Source organism: Embiotoca jacksoni, unplaced genomic scaffold (assembly GCF_022577435.1).
Source record: "Embiotoca jacksoni isolate LCO1_2020_lvr unplaced genomic scaffold, fEmbJac1.0.p SCAF_10, whole genome shotgun sequence".
NCBI lineage: Eukaryota > Metazoa > Chordata > Actinopteri > Embiotocidae > Embiotoca > Embiotoca jacksoni.
Genome location: NW_027185230.1, coordinates 16,752,760 through 16,771,379, shown reverse-complemented (window position 1 = coordinate 16,771,379; position 18,620 = coordinate 16,752,760). Strand labels below are relative to the sequence as shown.

The 18,620-nt window shown below is 39.2% G+C and overlaps 1 protein-coding gene across 1 annotated transcript in view; it reads right to left on the bottom strand.

Moving 5' to 3' along the window:
- Nucleotides 1–1,999: 1,999 nt before the first annotated feature.
- Nucleotides 2,000–18,620, bottom strand: part of LOC138210922 (potassium/sodium hyperpolarization-activated cyclic nucleotide-gated channel 1) — a 64,611-nt gene continuing 47,990 nt past the window's right edge. The window contains exons 7-8 of the mRNA XM_069170362.1: nt 13,389–13,553; nt 2,000–4,132 (exon numbers count right to left, since the gene is read on the bottom strand). Coding sequence (XP_069026463.1) covers nt 2,994–4,132; nt 13,389–13,553 — 1,304 coding nt within the window. The 3' untranslated portion in view covers nt 2,000–2,993. The remainder of the gene's footprint in view (nt 4,133–13,388; nt 13,554–18,620) is intronic.

The following is an 18,620-nucleotide window of genomic DNA, read 5'->3' as shown; positions in this document are numbered from 1 at the left end:
AGTGGCTAGCTACAAAGAAAGGTATAAAGGTGCTCCAAATTTGTACAATGTCTCATTGAGCGTGATATTACTGCACTTTTTTTTTTTTTTTTTTTTTCAAACTGTACACAACCTCAATAAATATTCTATATAGCTTGACTGAGAGTGTTAGAAAAAAAAAACCTGCCTCTAGGAGTTCACATTGTAAGTAAAGATACCAATTGGATAAACTGAGACATTTGGCCATCATCGTTTCTGACTCCTTTCTTGTCTATAAACACTGAGACATAGAACACATATAGTATAGTAAGAATGAATGCGCAGTTGTGTGCAGAAGTAACCCCCTCCCCACCCCCTACTCCCCCACTCCCCCACTCCCCTCCAGTACGCACCGAGCTCACTCTCATAACAAAGGATGGAACATGGCTATAGTTTAGGCACAAATACTTCAGAATGTGAAAATTCAATGCTTCTGTTCACACACAGATAACATCTAGGCAGACAGACAATGAACAAAAACATAATCTAACATTACATTTAACGTCAACATTTTTGAGATAGTATCTTCTTTAAGTATTTGTGACAGCGCATGCTTTCATGACATTGGTGGGTTGACTGTATTGGTACACTATCGACACAATCTGCAGTGAAGACTTTGTAATCTTTTAAAAAAACGTCATTTCAAAGGGCTTAGTCACTTTGAACTGATGGAATATTTGGTGCCATGAAAACTGTGACTCTAAATTGATTTTCTGCTTGACTGAGAGGAGAATTCTTTGTCACATTTCATAAAGAAGACTGCAGTAAGGCCCTGAGCACAATGTACAACCTACTGTTTGTGCAGGGGAAGGACCTGTAAACCATAATGGCCGTCTTATTTTAGTTGAGTCATCAGATTATATTTCAAGATTAAAATATTCAAAATGCCACTAATCCTTTTTTTGTTTTGTTTTTATAGTCACAATATTGCTCGACCTTACCTCCCTGCCTCATCGTCCAGGTCAGTTTAGAGTACCTAAGCCCACAAAATGGATTTACATGAGACAGAAACCTTAATGCAAACCAGCAAGTCTTATTCCTTCTGCGCTCGTAGCAGCACAAAAACACCTCGCGGTGAAATGTCCCACTGCACGCTTGTGTGTGTGTGTGTGTGTGTGTGTGTGTGTGTGTGTGTCTGGATACCTGACGCGTCTTAACCTAAAACATGTGTTGAAAATGTAGCGCCAGGCTCTTCAGCTACAGTGATTGTGAGATGATAGCGCACAGTACAATTTACTCAAGGAGCAGATGAGAAAGCATATAATTAAACTTGTGGTTAAAAAAGAAAAATTATGAATAAAAAATGAAAGCTTAATATTCACCCCGAAGCAATACAGTTGATAAGAATCATTCGTAAAACAATCCTCAGAAGCTTTGGGAAGTGAGGTGATAAAAAAAAAAAAGGATGCACTTACTTTCAATAGGATGACACTGAAATCAAGTTGTGTATTGTAGGTAAATATTGTATACTGTATGTTCACTTGATGTGAAATCAGAATCTATACTAGGACTAAGAGTAGTATACAGAGAGAGAAGAGAGGGAATTATAAATAAATGTCCTTCAATCAGGCAATTCTCAGCATCAAGTAGTGCTAGCTATTGCATTAAGGTTTGTTTATCTCTTATGAAACATATGTATTTTGTCACTTAACCTTTGTCGCATATAGATGATTTCCAGGTTCCTGATAGAAGTAAGACATTGTTATGATAGAGAATGCACCACACAGTATCTGTAAATACTAGATCTACAAAACTATTTACAGCACACATATAGGTAATCTTTATGTCACAGTCTATTGCATAATGGTGATAATCTTTAGTTTATAAATATTATAAATATACACAGAAATTTTAAGCAACATTACGTAACATCTCAGCCATCTGAAATTAGAAATAGAAAAACAATAGCATCCATCCATATCTGTCTCCACATTCCATTTTCCTCGAAAATAAACAAAGAAAGCAGCATTTCTATTATCTATTCCCTTTGGACCCATAACACTGTCATGGTTTGTATGTGAGCCGCTGTGTGGAGTTAGAGAGGCTCAGCAGATTGTATTTTTGTTGCCGAGAGCAACATAATACTTAGTTACAGTATTTGTGTGGATTTCTTGAAATGAGGTTTCAGTAAATTCGTATGAGATTCATTTTATGAGTGTGTGCTTTTTGAGATTATTTGTCGGAGTTGCTTGCATTTTGTTGTTCCACAGTGGTGACTAAAGCTGCTTAACAGGAGAAGATAATTTTACTCTCCCTCTGGTAAAAAAACTAAAACAACAAAAAAAAAAAGTCATTGTCAGAATCCACAATGAATTCCAGTTAAAAAAAAGAAAATAACAAACAAAAAAAAAAACCTTCATATATTATATATAATTCTTTATATTTCTCAGAAAGGAAGACTCATTTTTATACTACAGCTTTAAATTGCCATTGCCAATATTGTAGTTGGATTTTACACGTGGTCACACACACACACACACACACACACACACACACACACACACACACACACACACACACACATCCATCCATCTCCATTTTTATATAGATATATATATATATATATAGATATGGATATAGATATCTATACCTATATTTCTCTCTATATATAGATAGATATAGATATATATACCTATATCTATATCTCTCTCTATGTATATATATATAAATAAATATAGATATATATCTATATATAAATATATAGATATATATATTTATATCGTATAATGGTGTCAAAGAAAAGAGATGTATCTGTATAATATACATTCTTAAGTTTAGGGAGACAAAACTGTCTAAAATATAATACAAGGGCTTCTATATACAGGTTCTCTATGAGGTTACTTTAGAAGAAACTTGGAGAGAAACAAAGAATTGCTGAAGTTCCTCATTTTTACCTCCTTTCTTCTTTCTCCATTTTTAAAAATGAATTGAAACATATTTAAGTTTAAAAAAAGAAAGGGAAGGGAAACATGGGATCATAAATTTGATGCAAAACGCATTTTGTCTTGCTCAGTCTCTGTACTGCTCAGGACAGAATCTCTCCTTGATCCGGGGGATTCCCTGTGCTGGGTTGAGGATGATGACGCCGCGGCCACTGCTGCCGCCGCCGCCGCCGCCGCGGCCGACCGCACCGGGGGCAAGGCGCCTGACGACATCTGGCGGAATAAATTGACTCGCTGGGGAACTGTGGTGCGGATGCCACTCTGTAGATTCATTCCCTGCATCGCCGCCGCCGACGGTGGCACGATGGAGGCCAGAGAGTCTCCCGAGGTCGGATGCACTCTGGGCCCCAAAGGTGTGTCATGTGGCAGTGATGGTTGGGAGGCGGATAATTGTCGGACGTCTCGACTCAAGCTGCCTGACTGAAGAGCCTGTGTGCTCTTGTGGATGTCTCCCCGCTGTGGTGATGGTACCTGCTGCTGCTGCTGCTGCTGAGGTGATGGCTGCTGCTGCTGCTGCTGCTGCTGCTGTTGTGCTGCAGAGGCTGCAGAGGCTGCAGCTGCAGTTGACACAGCAGGCTGCTGAGCAAGCTGTTGCTGTGTTGATAGAGATGGTTGGGCAATGGGCTGCTGGATAAGTGACAACTGGGAGGCTGTGCGTGAGCCGTACTGGAAGCTCCGGCCAGCCAAAGGGGTCTGCACGGGTGGACTACACATGGCAGCCGTGAAGGAGCAGGGTGACATGATGGCTCCCTGCTGCTGGAGTGGGGCCTGTGGGTTGATTGAGGAAGCATGCAGGTTGCCATGGGAAACACTGGGAGCTGGGTAAACCCCTTGTGCCGCAGCAGCGGCAGCGGCAGCAGCAGCGGCTGGCAGCATGCGGGCAGCAGACGCATTGGCAATCGCCGATGCACTGAAGGTCATGGGAACAGAGGACTGCTGGAGCTGATTGGAGCCAAAGGCTTGGAAGGGCGGCTGGGCTGGTGAGTTAATGATGGAGTTTCCTGACATTGGTGTTGAGTTCATCCCGGTGACTGACTGCTTGCGGTCCACCATCATCACCATCTCCCTGTCCTGACGTATAATCTGCTTCAATATCTCGTTCTCCTGCGTGTTGAAAACGCCGGCGTTCAGATCCTTCTGGAACTTCTGCAGCAGCAAGGAGTTCTTCTTCCCTGTTGGGGTGCAGTCAGGAGAGGTGAACATATACAGCCATGGAAAACTTTGGTCAGACTACACCACAGGAAAAAGGCAGGATTCAGGACAATAAAGACGCAGCTTGTATTTTTAAGTATTAGCGCATTTTGTGTCTTCCCAAAATAGATGCCAAAATTAACCTCTTGATTCTAGTAAATTCATAATTACATTCCACTGCAATTTCAATCTTACAAGCTGCATCTTTTCAAATCCACTAACAACTGTTATATTGAATAAAAAGTGTGAAGGACACTTAATGGTAATGACTATGGGAAATATACAGTTGGAGAGGAGTGAAGGACACATAAGGAGACAAAGATTACTGAAAGTGTGACATGATAGCGTAGACTGTGGAGGTGCTAATGTCGACAGTGAAACACAGAAGAATACTGATGAGTTGTACCCACACATCATTTTACTGGACAATTTTTTAGGAAGAAAAGACAAAAAGTCTTAAGCTCTAGGAATTAGTTTAAAGCCAGAGTCTATTTAAATCACATTGACAACTCAGCTAGAAAACATCACAAGGACACTTGGAATAACCTGGTTTTTTTTTTTTTAAGGTTTTAGACAAAGTAAAATAAAAACAAGCACACAAAGATCTAAACCTAACACACTAATAGACCTTACTCTATGTGGATACAGATGGCAAATATAAATAACATTAAATAAAGGTAAGGTAAGGCATGTTTACCACAGATTGCCATGTTTTCTTTATCATTACAATTTGCATGTGATCCTGTGAAGATTATTATCCATTTTAGAAAGCAGAACGTTCAAACCACACCGTGTTGTTATGCTTCTGTGTAGCCAGTTTGTGTGCAATATTAAATGATAGTAATAGTGTTCATTTAACACAGTAAACAAACAAACCCACAGGAAAATTTCTCCCAGCCTGTCACAAGTCATGGACCGTGATGATAAAGGCCGGACAGATGGCTTTTAAGACACAAACCACTTTGGGGAATTTGAGAGCAAAACTGTGGTAAAATGCAAAGTGGATGTCTTGAAACTGGTCTTTTTTTAAGAAAGAATTGCCACATTTGGGGACAACTGTAACAATAGAGATCTATTTAACATCCTTACTTTGAATGACTATGTCCAAATGTCTTTCGAGGATGTGATTCCCATAATTACTGTTGACCTTGTGTATCGACAAGCTGTGAAGCGTTGTCGGTAAAGAAGACAGAGTGGACTTTTAGTGTGCTGAAGGCTTTGGCTGCAGTCAATCAATCATTAAGCTCTGTCCTTGAGGGCAGAAGATTTCTCCACCGAGTTTACCATTTAGCAGCATTTGCTGGACGTCTTTCTCCTCTCAAGGCTGCCAGTAAGCCATGCATTCAGCCAAAAGACAGGCGCTGTTGCAGCTGAAAAAGGATTGATGTTGTGTTTTCTATCATTTTTCTCAAAATCAAGCTCTCCATTTGATGTTGTTCACTTTGACTGCAACAATCACTACGGGGTCAGGTTGTTAAGAGCTATAACAAACACCACGTACTGACTATGAGACTAGTTAACTTACGATGTTGTTTTCAATGCATTTTTAAAGGTGATAGGGTTAAACTCTGTAGGTTGGAAGGACAACACGTATTCGTTATTTTTCTGACCAGAAACTGTCAGGATGGGAGTGTTTGCTGGTTTGACAATGACCTCCGAATACTCCAAGAGACTTGTTAGGATTTCAGTGCCATTATGGTGCACTGCTATGACAGACAAACTGAACTCAGTTGTGTATATATTAAATTACTAATACTATTATTTTATCATATTATTATTTTTGATACACATTTGAACTCCGAGCACTTACATTTAGTCTGTATATGTATTTGGCACTGTTACAGTTACAGTGTGCAGTCTGTCTTATCTGTTGCTTTTCCTGTTGCCCCTCTTTAGCCTCTTCTCCTCCTCTGATCTCTCTTTCATATTTCGTCCTCTTTATGATTCAGTTAAGGGTTTGCAAAAGATACACAGACACTTTAAGAGCTATATATACACTAACAATTGAGTTATTTTGAGAAGCAAATTGTTTCACTTCATTAACCTTTAGGAAAGCTGCTGTTTTTTTTCATGCTGCTTCATGACTACAGCAGCAGAAATTGGCATCCAAAAGATTCATCTTAGTGCCTGTGAAGGTCTCTTAAGCACTGGTGGAATTTCAACCAGGCATCACGCCAAAGCGTACACGCTACAAGCATACACCCATCAGTCAACTGGAGGATACCATGTCAGTGTCATGTTTTGTCTTACATGTCCATGCATGTGTGTTAGGTTAAATTTGAAACGGCTGCAGTTTCATTATAGTTAGGAACTAAAAATACTTGGTTTGGGCGAGACACTAAAAGTACCCAGTTAGGGGACAAGATTGTGGTATTGGTCGAAATAAGTAATTTTACATAAGTAAAGCTACATACGTTACGTAAGCTGAATACGATTTGTTATTAACTTACTTACGTAACTTAAAAGAAATACAATAGAACTTTTACTTTCTCATGGACTTGAAAACCGGTATGCGTGTACTTTTCACACAAGCAAAACATGACACTACTATCCTCTAGCAGACTGATTGATGTATTACATGCTTTGTGTGATACTGGGATGTAGAATTTAGAGGTATGCATGGTCTGTAAAGATTAAAAATATCACTTTAATTCAGTTAACTAATATTCAATTGAGGTTCAGTAGACTGAACCACAGGAAATGGCGACAAAGAGCTAAACTAACAAATGCAGAGCTGAAAACATTTTACCACGACGTGAACTGCCTCAATTGTCCCATTACGAAATATACTTTACACACACACACGGTAAAATGTGAGCTTCATTTGTATTATGATTCACACTTTGTACAAACAATTACTGTCCTACTCTGACCACTGATTTGAACTTCCTCTATACCTTATAACAAAGCACAGAAAGGCAAACAGACTTGATAAACATGAAACATTGTGTGTAATTTCCACATAAACTGTCTGGAATGCTAATGAATGTCACTGGAGAGGCCTTCAATTGTTATTTACGGCAGTGCACCTCAGGTTAATTGAACATATTCTTACTCCTGCTACTATATTAGCATGTACAAACTACATAGAAAAATAGAATCCCTAAAAAAACTAAATGAAAACAACCAAACAAAAACATAAACAAAATGTAAACACCACTGATGGATAAAGAATGTTTTCTTTCTTTACATAAAAAAACTTGTAAACTTGAAATAAAAGATATATGATTGTGTCAAATTACCATCGTTTACCCAAATCTGAACATAAACACATAAAACTGTCTGAAAGCCAAACACATCAACCAAAAAACAAACAAACAAAACACGTAACATTAGAAACATTAGAAAAAAAACATAATAATAAAGAAGACCGCATTAGTCAAATAAATAAATTAAAGAAATATTTTTTAAGACAAATTGAGAGTTATTCATGGCTTTACAGAAAAAAATACACTTTTTTTTCTGAACTTGTAACCTGTAGATTCGACTAAAAGCTGTTTTTCTTCAGCTTATTCTTAGTTAGTTAGTACACCATTACCAAAGAGCACATTTTAAAAGGGATAACTGGTATAAATATGTTTGAGAAAATTATTTTGGTGGGCTGTCGCCCTTCTTGATTTTTCAATATGTCAAAATTTTCAAGACTGCTCCTGTTGTACAAGAATGGAGTGCACCACCGTGACATGCACAGAGCAATGAGAAGCCAAAACCTCCATGAGTAAGTATGCCAAGTTACTTTGCTTGATTAAAAAAAAAGAAAAAGCACCCAAGTTACTCAGTTGTTTTTTTTTTTTACCACTTGCTTGTGCGCATTTTCGATTTCACCGTGGCAGAGAACACGCATCAAATTTTGTGTCAAAATATAGAAATTGGCAACGGTGAAATGTTTCAGAAAATCTACAGTATGTCATTAAAGCAATGAGCTGCCAGAGGTATTTTGATTGGCATTTGTGCTTCAAGAGGGGAAGAACATCACTGTCCAAACCCAAAGACGGTGCATCAGGCCAGGAGTGCAACCAGCTGGGTTTTCTATAACATTTGTGGGTTTACGCACCCTGAATTTATCTCCCAGGGTCTGACTGTCAACACTGAATCCTACAGTGATGTTCTGAGATGTCTGATGGAAAACATTCGGTGAAAATGACCTGAACCGTGGTGTGATGGCTCTTTGGTTGTCCGAGAAGACATTGCACTCGCTCACAGTGTTTTGAAAACCTGCGTTTCTCGCACACACAAAACAATTGTTGCCTCTCACCTTCCTGCAACTTATCTCTGTTCAATTTGACACCAAATTTTATGTGCACTCTGTTCAAATCCGCGTTGAATTCGCAATTACACACGTACGAATGGTCACAAAAACAAGTTTAATTCAGGTGCTGATGTTGATCAAGCAATGTAACTTGAAATACTTTGTCACAAAGGTGATAGCTTCCCCTGCTTTGTGCACTGTGCTGCACTCTGTTAGTGTCCAACAGGAATAGTCCTGGAAATCTGTGATCGCCCTCGAATGTTCTGTCTAAAGATAAATGTTCCAAGTTAAAGTTTAAACATAAGGATGAGCTTTTCTTATTATTGGAGCCAGGTCCTGCCTGGTATCAAACTTATTTTTTAAGGCAGACAATCAGAAACAAACTTTCTTTTGGTGAAAACATGAATAAATAATGAAATGGGACCTAATCTGCAGACATGATTTCATTCGTGAAAAGACTTTGAACAAAGGATTCAAAGATTAAATACAAATGTCACACCAATATGTGTAGTAGTACGTGTTCATAATCCATTAGATTATTCTGTGAAGAATCTATAACAACATAAACATGGCATGTAACACTGAATGAGATCTCTTTGTTTCCTTGATTGTCTTAGTTGTTGACATTTTGAATGTGTCCATCAAAATATCTGTAGGACTAGTGTGGGTGACTTGAGTTATGTGTCACTGATGCAGGAATTATACAGTTAATGTAACCTTCAGCAAGCGGTCAAACTCTTGGAGGATGAATTTGAGACCGGATCCATTTAGCAAGCCTCAATAGGTCAGTTTGCCCCTGTTCGAATATTGGAATTGGAATAAAGTGTTTACCTGATGCCTACTCGTCGGCCAGGGCACTCTTGAAAACGAGATGTGCTCGTCTCAAGACGGACTCCTGGTTAAATCATTTTTAGATAGATAAAAGATAATGTCAAATGTGCAACATGTTATCGGTTTCAAAGCATGGTTACTTTTTTTCTTTCCTTTTTAGAGCAAGACAAGCATGTAACCAAATGCAGTTCATATATAGAAACGATACAACCAGCACGGATCATGACAAAGTATCTTCCCTCGTATGAGACAAAAACCCCTTCATGGTTAATTTGAAAGGATGGATTGAATCGTTCTCACTCTGAGAGGTGTCAGTCAGAGTGGACAGCTTTCATTTTCCAACACTTAGTTTAGTGAAAAGCTAACTCAGCTGGTAGTTCTCTTAAAAAGGGCAAATGTACAGTAGATCAGGACTGAGGTCAAAGGGCATGTTGTGAAGGGCACAGTGAAAGAAAAGTCAAACACTTCACTAAAAGACGTGAAGATTTTTGTTTAGTTTTTAAGAACTATTGTAGTCCAAGGGAAGTGGAACCTTGTCTCCTGTGAATTACGTTCATATCGTGTTTAAATCATAGTTTTTAGTGTTGCAATGCATACAGTAAGGTGACGAAAAGTGTTCTCGTTGAAGCCTGGGTGGATGGAAGTACAGCGCGAAGCCAGAGATGAGGGTTTGTGTATCGCATCAAACTAGAAATGTTATGAAGCATTGTGAAATTTCAACATGATCATAGTCTTTCCCTGAAATTTACAAAGGAGATTTATTTGCCTAACATTAACTATACCAGTGGTTCTCAACTGGTCGAGCATCACGACCCACATTTTTCCTTAGTCATTAAATCATGACCCAATTTTTTTTTTTTTTTTTTTTCAAACCATTACATTTTAACCCACAAAAAAAATAGGTCCACAGTACACAATGCCTTGATGTTATAAACATGAAATTTAAAAAAAACCGAAAAAACAAAAGTGCCACTTTAGGACTAAAAGCCCCACGAAATAAAAGTCTGACTTTTCTTGAATTACAGGCATATATGCTTTTCAAACACGTTTAAAATGGACATACTCATAAAGTTTCATGAATCTAAAATAAACTGTCTGAAATGTTGAATAGATAGGCAGATTCATCTTGGATTATATAAAAATTCAGATTTATCTAATCCAAACCCTGTTTGAAAATGGTGGAAGAAGAGCTAACTACTGATATGCCGATGTTACTTTTGGTCGTTACCATCATGACATTGCTGGCAGTAAATGGTTACTGCACACGTGCTGCATCGTGTGACATGTAGATCTTTCAAAATAAAAGCACAGAAACAGTAGGCTTTGAAATAGAAGTTAAAAAATGTTTCTTCTAACTTTGTTTTTCCCAAACACACACCTGCAACCCACTCAAACCAGCCCTGGACTCACTTTTGGGTTGCAACCCATCAGTTGGGAACCACTGAAAAACACCCAAACAATATTGCAGTCGCATTGAGTAGATTTTATAGGAACAAAAATCTAAAAAACCAAGAACATTTGGTCGATTTTTTTTTATATAAACCTATACAAAGGTGGTTAATATTACATGTTTGAAGATGTGTTTTACATTTTTTTCAGCTGTCTTGGCACAATCCAGTCATCCAGGCAACATTACACCCCCCCAACTCAAAATATAGTTGTATATGAACGTAATTCTGAGGAGGACATGTCTCAGTGATGACACACATCTGTTGTTGGATTCTGATTGATTTGGACACTGCTGTATTTCAATGTTGAGTCAACACTTCGGTCACAAAGCAATTTGCAAATATTGATGTGCCTGTCTCAGGCAAAATAATACACAAATACAAAGCCATGACAAAGAAAAACAACAATAACTGACAGAAAAGTAGATACAGACTGAAAGCTGAACCACTGATATGAGACAACATTGGCACACTGTCATTAAGCAAATCCTACTTTAGGTTTTTATTCAGGGATTATTGTTTTCTGGTTAATATAATCTGGGAACAAATCACCAAACATTGTGGCCTTTGTCGGCAATCTATCTATATATGTATAAGAAAAGACTGTGGATAAGAAAGTGTCTCTTAGTAAAGCCAGAGGTAATGCAGCGAGAAGGTGTGGCTAATTTATGATAATGAGCTGCTTAGGTTGTCAGTGTAGCAGCCATATATGATATATGAATACGAACATATATAAATATATAATATGGACCATAAATCATTTCAGAGGAGATTTATTTCTTACCTTCAAAAGAAATAAGATTTAGCCACAAAGTTCATTATAGATTTTTCTATTTCTGTTATAGCAAAAGGGAGGAAGGGGATGTTGTTTAAAAACAAGTTATATTTGGAGTTCTTATGAATTTTCTTTTTTCAAATAAATAGACATTAAAAGGCTACTAAACTTCCCCACTGTGGGATTAATAAAGTCTAAATCTAATCTTGATAAATCAACTTTATTGTCATTTAATTGAATTTGTGTGCAAGCCTTGTGCACTGCACATGGGAAATACTTTTCATGCATGATGTAGCTTTGTAAAACCAAAAGGATTCTGGAGCACTGACGTTACTTCAAGCCGCGCTCAATAATCCTCTGATGTTATATAAGGAGTTAGAACTTTTCTAGGAGGCTTTAGAGACTTTACAGTGGCCTTGAGACGTTTTAAATTATTTTATCTAGATAGACGTAGGATAAAGATGTCACTGTGTTATTTAAAATAAAGTAACTAATGAGATTACCCAAGTCAGGGGTTAGGTCAGACTGTGTTACCAGATCTTAAAATATGTACGGTACTATCTCAGACATCAAATGATCAGAATCATCTTCATTGTACATGTACTGATAACTCACAAAATGTTTTTCCTACTTGGAAAAAGTAGTGTAACAGTGTGTTTAACTTTTACTCTACATGAAACATTCTTAATTATCACTGTCAGGTTATTTGTAATAAAATGTCATAAAAAGTATTATGGCAGACCAAACACATTTACAAAAATGAGTGGTAGAACATTTGGATCAAAGTAACCAATTATTGCCCTCTTTGTGTTCCATACATGTGCCCCTTTTTAAACTGTGACAAGGCTGTGTGCATCAGAAAAGCCCTGTATCAAGCCAAAACATGTCATACGCCCATCAGCCCACAAGAGGATACTGTGTCAATGTCACGTTTTGCCTCACGTAAGTGTGAAAAGTACACGCATATATGACATGGGTCAATGAAGGGTTATTTATATAATGTAACATTTAACTTGTGTAGTATACGTTAGCTAACTTACGTAATGTACGTAAGTAAGTGGAATTACTTATTTGAACCCAAACCGTAATCTTACCGAAACCTAATGACGTTTTTTGGTGTCTAACTTAAGGCACCTTACTTTCCACGTCCAGGTGAGGCAAAATGTGACAGTGACACAATATCCTCTAGTGGACTAACGGGTGTATTGCACGCTTTGCTGTGACACTGGGTTGGTCAAAATTATGATCACTTATTCTTTTTTAACTACAAATTGTCATGAGTTCGTCTATAAACATTTCTCTATTACACAGTGAAAATAACAGTTTTGCTGAATAAAACTACACAGGCTGCTGCCTGTTATGAAAGTGGGCGGGACCTGGTGCACGTGGGGACCTTATGATTCTCTACCACCTGGCCCTGCTCTTTGTTTCATGTCATTGGGTTTGTGTCGGGTTGGTTTTGAGAACTCTCATATGGGGCGGGGTGCTGCTCATACCCAGGAGTGCAGATGAGTGGAAAGAGGGCCAGACACACATGCATGTGAGGTTAGCTTCCATCCACTCGCTGGCATCCAGTGGGGGGGTCAACACCAAACCAACAAGGGGGCGAACTGACTCCCTCCCGGACAGCGACATGCACTCCCTTCCAATTAATCCAACCACAAACCGCTACTTTGGTTCTTTAGAAGGATTAATGCTGGTTACAACAACATTTTCCTTTAATATTATTTAAGACAAAGAAAGAGACTAAATAAAAAAAAAAAAAAAATTAAAAAAAAGATAGCATACAGGTCATGCAGCACAAGATGGCAGACGCAATGCTTTTATGAAGAAAGAAGGCAAACAAATACTGATAAAGACAAGACAACAAGGCACGATGACAGGCAAGAGGATCGACCAATCGGACAGGACAGTTAAGTAGATGTAGGCCTTACCAATGCGGTCCAATCGGTCAATGGCAACAGTTTCAAAAGCACGTCGCATCATGGGGTACTCTTCCAGCACCTCATTAAAATGGTCAACAGAGAGGGAGAAGAGTCGACAGTAGGTGTCTGCACGCACACTCGCTGTTCGCCTGCCTTTGGTGAGCAGGCAGATCTCTGTATGGCGGAAGCACAGAGAGACAAAGGAAAACAAGAGAGCGTAAACAATTTGGGTACATGAAGAAACGGTAACAGGAGTAGAGAGTACAAACATAACGGTAATCACCTCAGTAATTACAGTGCATATTATCATACAGATGAACCTTGAGCACAGAGGGTACAGGAGCACAAGCTAATGTGTATGTGCATAAAGTGAGAAGCCCATCAGCAGCGCTGTCACTTGCTTTATATTAAGATAGTTCATCATCCTGTAGAGGGCTATTAGTCGCATAATACGATAGGCAGCTTTACAAAAACTGTCAGGCATCATTGCATCGCTGCACTGCATCAGATATATTGTAGAGCTAAACAGGGATATGGTTTCACAGCATTCCTCTATCCCTATTTCTGATGTGACGAGATGTGAAGAGAACAATGCATCAAAATAAACCTTGCAGACCCTGTCACATCTGGTAAAAACACAAAATGCATCTTCTTTCCAGTTATATTTAGCTGTCTTTAAATAAAATGCAAACACACCATACACACTAAAATGACTCGTATTACAGACTGTGCTGCGAGACACCTGGCTGCAACATACAAAGATGTGGATGTGATAGTTTGTACGATTATAATCAGGATTGTTCTGTAACTATCGTTTTAATTATTGTCATTGGTGTGGAAGACGTTCTCAGATCCTTTACCAGAACAAAAAGTAGCAATACAACAACATAACTAGTAAAAGTCTTGGAGGTAAAATGCTCCCGAAGTGCATTTATGAGAAGTGAACGTAATGCTGTGCCGACCTGACACTGCTCCATTTAAGATGGATTATAACTCCTGAAAAAAAACATGCACACCAAGTTGATTTCCAGCATCTTATTTAGCTCGCAGGAGAGAAATGAATTTTGATGTGTGATGGGAACATCTGACATTCACAAGAGGGCGAAAAAAGTATAATTCTATCTTAAAACACTATCCATTGATTATTTGATTCTCCTTTTCTTCTGTTTATGTCATAACTCCACTCGGCCGCCGCCCATATTTGCACTTCTGTCCAGTCTGCTGCACAACTTCCATCTTCATTAAATTGTCAAATGTTAACTTGTTATGGTGTGATCTTTCCTGGCTCCGCTGTGAGCTGTCGTTAAAATAGAGCACAGAGTGTGCAAGATGTGCGAGCAACACTTTCAAGCTGTGGGTGTGAATAAGGTGTTAACGCCGTTACAATGGAAAGGTTCCCTTTACGTGGTACCTCTGTTAATACAGGCTGACACGGGGAGAGAAAAAAAAACCTGTGTGATGTTAAATATAATTTCAAAAATGGGGAAACAGCCAAGCCAAGAGAAAGACATACAATGAGTTATGGTTGATTAAAACACTGTTCTACCAGAGAGCATGGGAGACAAGTTAGTTGATAATTAATTGGCATTGGCTTTTTCCTGTTCATTTTATGACACTATTATAGTTAAAGCCTAATTATAGTTTAATAATACACCTTTTAGATGTGATTTATTGACTGTGGTGTTTGTCCTTGCAACTAAATCCATGATGTTAATGTCAACAGATGCTCATTGAGATGCGATCGGTCAAATATTAGAAGTTAAGTGCCTCCAGATAAACAATTGGTGGCGCTAATTATCAAACCATGTGCCATTAAACCATAGAAGAAGCAGGGGGCGACACAACGTCAACGAGATGATGTCACGTCTCAAACCATGTGGACATAGAAATGTCATATTTACATCACTATTAGTTTCATCAAGCTGTTTTTTTTCATACCGATAAACGGACACGATTCTAACGATTACGCAGGATGATTGCGGTCAGCTCAAATCAGAGCGATCGGGTGATTGTGTAATCACCGTGACAGGCCGAGACACAACGTGTGGCAACATAGGGAGCAAAATGTGTTGCTTAGCTAGGCGCAGCCAGTGACTCGGGTCTGCAATGGTGCGTTCAGTAGTTGAGTTGGTGAGTTGAAAATAACTGATGCCCTGCAAATTACTACCCGCCACGACACCAGATCTGGGTTGATGGCGTTTACAGTCACGTAACACTTCTCATGATGCGGTTTGACACGTGTCTGTTGCCTTGTCACAAAGCATCGCCGGTGACCCCTGAGGGTCATTGAGGATAATTTGCCATCACTTCATTTGTCATGTACTCTCATGGCAACCAGCTCTGTCTCCCTCGCTGCGACTGAGGTGAGGGAGTCCCATATGACTAAGACATCGAAGCCCAAAAAGGATTTTCATTTGCTGTCTGTCATTGTCCGAGCATTATACTCTGTTAGTCCCTCAGCCTCTCAGTGACTTCACTGCAGAGCACACCAATATGTAATCCCCTTCACCCAGGCCCCGCGGTGATTACTGTGATACCTCTTTTTAGCATGCAGGTGTTGCATTGAGCATGGTTGGAGGCTCTTTGTGACCTACTGCCCTCGTAGATGTCCCGCTCATTGCTATGCTAATAGTTTCCTGTGGCTGGGGTCAGCGTTGTCGTCCCCCCCCCCCCCCTCTGTCTGTCTCTGTCTCTGTCGCAGCCTCCGCCTTACTGATTTCTCATTCTGGCCACGCGTTGGCCTGGTTGTAAGGAGAGTGTGAATCATCTGAGAAAAAGGGGTAAGAGTGAGGTGCCTGGCGCGGCAGCTGCTCCTGACTCGGGGCTCATCTACTAAAAGGGGTAAAAATACCAGCAGCAGGGCAGAAGGCAACAGCAGGTGGTGGGCACTGACGGAGCACAACAAAATGAGCAGTGCGCCCTTTATTATTCGGACAGATGCAGCGCACACACACACACACACACACACACACACACACACACACACACACACACACACATCTTTTAATTAAAAGATGAAATGATTCATTAAATGGGAACATCCACTCTGTGTTCTCCATGTTCTAGGCATATTTTCTCTTCTCATTGAGCTGATTTTAGACGATGACCCGAACTTTCACCGTAAACTCCATCATCTTGATTTCTAATTATGTACTACTTAGTTTGTTGCTAAAGGAACTGAGCTGTTATTTGTGAAACTGCAGAATGAGAGCACATTGGAAAGAAAACAACCAAGTTAATTAATAATTTGTAGTGTAACAATTAAAATGTTTTGGACAAAGCTTTGCCTCAACACATTTACTGAATTTATAAATAGGGTCTCGACAGGTCAGTTTTTGGGGAACAGTTAATTCAGACTCTTGTTCTTAAACAGTTGATTGGTTTTTTTCTCCCGCAGGAAGCTAAGTAATTTTCTCATGTTTAGTACATACTTCCATGATACTTCAGGCTAGAGCTGAAATTAACTGGTCACTTTATGAGGTGCCAACTATTTGATAATTGATTGGGTCCATTATCAAGTAAAATACCTGACATTTGCTGTTGCTAGATTCTTAATTGTGAGGATTGTCTGCTTTTCTTGATAGTAACTTGTAACTTTGGGGGAGTTTGTGCCGTTTTTTAGACAAAACAATGTAAAATGTGAACTTAGGCTCTGGGAGAAGGGATGAAGTTTTTTTCTGTAGACTTATTTCAATTACATTTTTACTTTTCTTGAAAACATTTATTCCATTAATCAAGAAAGTTGTCTGCAAATTAATTAATGATGAAAATAACAGTCCTTAAATTAGTTACATGTTTTTGTTACCAAGGTCTACAAAAAAGTAGTTTTGTTACTTTAACTTAATCAAATTGCGACTGATTCACAAATGCATGCTCGTTGTTACCGTGATGATGAGCGTTCTGAACGCCTATCGCTGATACTCTATAATAAGTTGTTGATAATGGCCTACTCGTTCTGTGCTAGCCATATGTATGGTACTGATTTAATGTATGACTGTTATTGCAAAGATCCAGAACAGCTGATCAAGTTTTCATGATGAAAAATTAATTTTAAGTTCATTTAAATAATTTTACTAGAATCCCCAATGAGCTCCCAGAAATATTTTTAATCCCCTGCTTGGAAACAACAGCCAGTTTAAGTGCTCTAAATTTGTATTCCCTTTCTCTGAAACGGTTATACAATAAAAGCACTCACATTCACTGCTGTTCTTCTTAACCAAAGTGTTTTCCTGACTTTTCACCTTCGTTTTATACATACAACATAATCTACTTTTTATTCACCACAATGGTTCTTTAGCAGAATATTTCAGCGCTGTAGCCCCAGAGGATACATTGCTTGAATGGGATGTGCTGCTGCCATGCAACTGCCATAAATCACTATATGACTCAGTGCAGAATTTAAGATGCCCTCCTCCTTTGGAAATCCCACGTTTAAAGCAGGTAGCTCTGCAAGCCGAGTGGCAGTATGAGAGGGCGTACGACAGCGACGCTTTGGTCTGAACAAGCAGGGGAAAAAAACGTCTCATTCCTTTTTTGATTCACTGCCTTCCTCAGCTCGCCTGTGAAACATGAACTGCATGCAACAGACACACCAAAGTGAAGGTATTCTTAGACTCCTCAGCCTCCTTCCATAGTGGGGATGAACTCAGGAGATAAAATATGCAAGAACCTCTAAAATAGGAAACTTTGCTTTGCTTTCACGCAGACACGACAATGTCTGTATGCTGATTTTGTCAGGGTAAACAACGTGTAATGAAATTACATTTGACATTTTAAAAATGAATGATTTCTGTAATGTTTTGGAGAGGGAATATGGTCGATAAAAAGGGAGAGGAAGATGAAAAGCGAGAGCACAGTGGACCGAACGAGGGAATTGCTTCTGATTTTACACAGAAGAAGCGTCCACGGTAGCTGCTCATGTTAGTGCCAAGTAAGTGCAGCACGAACATATACGGGGGGGGGGGGGGAAAGAATATGTGTGTGTGTGTGTGTGTGTGTGTGTGTGTGTGTGTGTGTGTGTGAGAGAGTAGGAGTGGGGGAGGGACTACTGTGTGTCCTAAGGGATGCCTGATCCACGCCTTGGCCCACTCCAGCAACCAGATGAGAGGTTATATAACCACAGAAGCTGACAAACGTCCAACAGTGGTTAATGAGAATCTACATTTACAATAACTTAACTTCAAACAGCATCAAACGCACGGCCGCGGGCTAGTCTCATGTCTGCGTATAATACCGTAGGAA